This window comes from Ceratina calcarata, unplaced genomic scaffold (genome assembly GCF_001652005.2).
Source record: "Ceratina calcarata isolate Rehan_Ccalc_2016 unplaced genomic scaffold, ASM165200v1 scaffold927, whole genome shotgun sequence".
Lineage (NCBI taxonomy): Eukaryota > Metazoa > Arthropoda > Insecta > Hymenoptera > Apidae > Ceratina > Ceratina calcarata.
Window position 1 is genome coordinate 6,551 of NW_017180652.1, and position 3,867 is coordinate 10,417.

At 35.1% G+C, this 3,867-nt stretch overlaps 1 protein-coding gene across 1 annotated transcript in view; it reads right to left on the bottom strand.

Moving 5' to 3' along the window:
• LOC108631694 (uncharacterized) overlaps nt 1-3,219 on the bottom strand; it is a gene marked incomplete at its 3' end in the record, with an annotated part of 9,568 nt that extends 6,349 nt beyond the window's left edge. Inside the window, exon 1 of the mRNA XM_026819081.1 lies at nt 2,899-3,219. Within this exon, the coding sequence (XP_026674882.1) occupies nt 2,899-3,186 (288 nt within the window). The remainder of the gene's footprint in view (nt 1-2,898) is intronic.
• Nucleotides 3,220-3,867: the final 648 nt, after the last annotated feature.

The following is a 3,867-nucleotide window of genomic DNA, read 5'->3' on the forward strand; positions in this document are numbered from 1 at the left end:
TCCGATTAGTATTCAATAACGACACTGCATTTACCCATTGCAGTATGATTAAATTAATTACATTTATATTCGCCAAATTTGGAATCATTTAATTAATCAGATGAAATAGGAAATTGATTTGTTTGTAGAATTAAATGTGTTATGGTTTCGTCAAAGGAATATTTAATGTCGGGTGTTAGAAATGAAACAGTGAACATTTATTCAACAGTAAAGTCTAGTACCGTTTTTGGGGAACAAAATAATTGAGTTAGTGGCTTGCGTGAATTTGTTCGTCTGGCTGCTCGTTGCACCAGACTATTTATTATTTGATTTCTATTTGGGACGATGGACTATCGTAGAGATGGAGCATCTCGACGTCGGAGCAATCGCAGAAATGCTTTATCTAAGTAATTGAAAGCAACTGGTGCAGGTGTTCCATATTCAAGCATTCTAGTTATCCGCCTATTGCGAAGTGGCGTTCGGTGAAATCTTCGGTAACAGTTCGTTGTACGACGCGTATACGTACGTACGTACGTTGGTTACGTTGCGTTCTTGGGAATATTCTCAGAGATTCTCACAATCAGCCGGGACAAAGGAGGCATCATACCTGCGTACCGTTCACCGGAAGCCGCTTAGAACCGGGTTGCGATACCCCCGTCAGATACGCGTCACTTTTACCCGTCGACAAATGATTATTACTTATAATTCCTAATCATGAAAATGTGATTCTTCTACAATTTTCTTTCTACGATTTTTCTCATAAGACAGCTGACTATCAGTTGGTTCGCAATTAACGCGTCACCTTCTTCCTTTTTGCTATGATAAATTTTATTTATGTTCAATAATTTAGATAATTTTTACTTAAATATTTGTTCAAGTTATAAATATTATCCTCAAATCTCTACATAGAATATGCAATTGCCTTCAAGCTTAAGACTAATAATTTAGGTAATTCTATTTAAATATTTGTTCAACTTATAATTATTGCCTTGTCCTCAAATCATTATAGTACTTAAGCAACTATAATTGCAGGCATTTAGATATTTAGAATGAGCAACTCTCTCCAAGGTGCTTAAGACTACTTTCGCGGAAGAGGTGAAAAATGAATAATGGTAACAGGGAAGTATGGAAACGGTCGATAATCTCCTAATTACCCGTAAACTGCGGATTCATTCTAACAGATGAAGATGCTCCGTCAAACCGTTAAACGCGGTTAGACGTTTATTCTAAGCCTAACGGAACACGAGAATTAATGAATTCTTAATTCGATCTGATTCCCATTGCTTCCTCGTTACAGAAGTCACACGTTGCACAAATAACTGCATAAGTGATGAGCAATGCTCCACGTAACAGTAATCGTCTACCCACAATCGTAGTTTAATTCAATCTTTTTAGCAACAGAGAAAGTAAATTAGCAATTTCAATGTGGCGTAATTTTTACCGGATCTTGCAAGCTATTCTATTCAAAATAAAAATTATTTATCAGTGGAATGCGAATTTTTATGCGTTTGTCAGAGAATTATGTATAATGAAATTTCAACAATTCAGATATCTATAAAATATTGCAATAGATTTATTATAATTGGATGATTAAAAATATGAATAATATAAAGTTTGTGGTTGATATTTATTAAAAGACTGTATTAAAAGTAAGCAAATTATCAATTACTCTTTGTCAATGTATGTACGCTTAATTCGTGATTCATGTTTGCAGAGAGAATTTGCTTTGACGCGGACGTAAGGATGCAAAGGACGTTTATCTCTCGCGACCGAGGAAAAGGCCCGAGTTTGAAGTCGATGTCAGAGGCGAAGTGGAACATCCGAGGGTGGGGAGGAATAAAATGCTTTCATTCCTCTCGGGATGAGGATATGTCAAAGCGTTCTTAAGAGCGTTCGCTTTGACGCACACGCTGCCGCAATTTCGTCGAACAGTTAGTGAAAATGCACGAACGAGTCGGACTAAAACAACTTCAATTCTTCACGTTAATAATCTCCAACTGATCGATTCCATTAAAACGTTTGATAAAAAATGAAGGAAAATTGAGAACGAGGATCATTGAATATTCTTAATATTCAAATGACGAAATATAATAGAATTTTTATAAAATAAAATGGACGAATTAATAGTTTATGAGGTGGAAAAATTTTATTGGAATTCTTAAGAGATAATTGTGTCATGTTACTACTTTTTGTTCGTGATAATTATGAAGCCTAATATAGAGCAGGACAGGTTTTAAATAGGAAACAGTTTTATGAGATTCGGCCGTGAACTTGGTAGAGAAAATGGCAATTAAAGAAGAATCGCTGGTAAAAAGTAAAGAATAAAAGAAACGAAACTAGAAAGTCGACGCGGATATCGTATACCGAATAAAGCGCTACGTCTTGGGTTCTAACGCAGTTTTTCATCGGACTCCGAGACCAGTCGCCGTATAGGGAACCATCTGGTGTGTAGTGTAGAGGCTTTATTTAAACTTCACTTATCTGAACGAAATTTTTGAATTCGATCGACTAGACTTTAGCTAATGGAATCTACTTGTTTCAATCCAGTAGTTCTGTGAATACCTACTCAGCGTGCAAGTTGCACGTCAAGTTAACAGCAGATTAATATACAGGATGAATCAGTAGTTGAAAATCATACATAAAATATAAAATATAATAATATATAAAAATAAAATATAAAAATGTATTCATATATTTCGGATTTTCATGTAAAATAATTAATATCAATTTTTTTATAGATACTTTATATAAAATTATACCAGGAATCCAGTTTCGTATTACATTTTGATGAACAGGAGTACAATACAATAATTCCAATCACTATACCTCGATTGTTCGAAATTTCATTGCAATAAATGAAATTCCACCGCGTAACTGAAGGAGGGGATGGAAAATTGAAATGCATGTACTGAGTCTCACCGGAAATTTGCTGCTGTGAGTCTGCAAGCTGGCCTGCTGAGTCTGATTCGAGCTCTGCTCTTCCCCGTAGAGCGGTGGCATCCTGTATTCCGGTGCAATATTGTGCCCGGAATCTCGAACCCGGTTCTGCTTCGATTCCAGCCCGGCCACGTTACCCTCTAGGCCAACCGCCCTCGGTTCCTGTTGTTGCAAGCTTTGGTTGTTATTATTCTGAGTGGTCGGTGCCGATTTCGGTGCCGGTACAGGCTTGTAGACTCCCTCCTCATCTATGAACAAATCACAGATCATTTCCTAAGTGCAATCAGTATTCACGAGCTCGAAACCTATTGCATGTTCTGGTTGAGCTTATTCATTATCATATCTCAATGATATTATTAAAATAAAACGAATATTAAATTGCAGTATTCAATTTTATATAATTAAAATAAAACGAATATTAAATTGCAGTATTCAATTTTATATAATTAAAATAAAATGAATATTAAATTGCAGTATTTAATTTCAATACATAAATATTTTATTATTACATTTTCTGTTCATAATTGCGAACGTTTTAATTATTATCGAAAAATCTAGAAGAGGAAATCAGTGAACTTTTTTTTTAAAAAAAAAAGCAGTCGACAAATTAATGATATGCAGTTAATTATAATTAAAGAAGCTCAGCTGCGCGTAAAGCTGCATTTAGTTTCAGCCATATAAGTTCGGCGTATCCAACCACCATAGAAAATTAGTCTACCCGCACTTAGATTTCCTTCTTCGAGTATAATTAATTCGCCTCTACCGTAACCGAATTCATTTCCATTTATTAATTCAAATTAACTAATTCGCTGCACGCCCTGTCATGCACCGGAGATCGCTGTTTAAATCTCGGACAAAGTGCTCGTTAATTATGTGTACAAACGTTAATTGCGATTTCTTTTATATTTTATACATGCTCCATTTATTATAATAGTTTTACTCTTACACTGT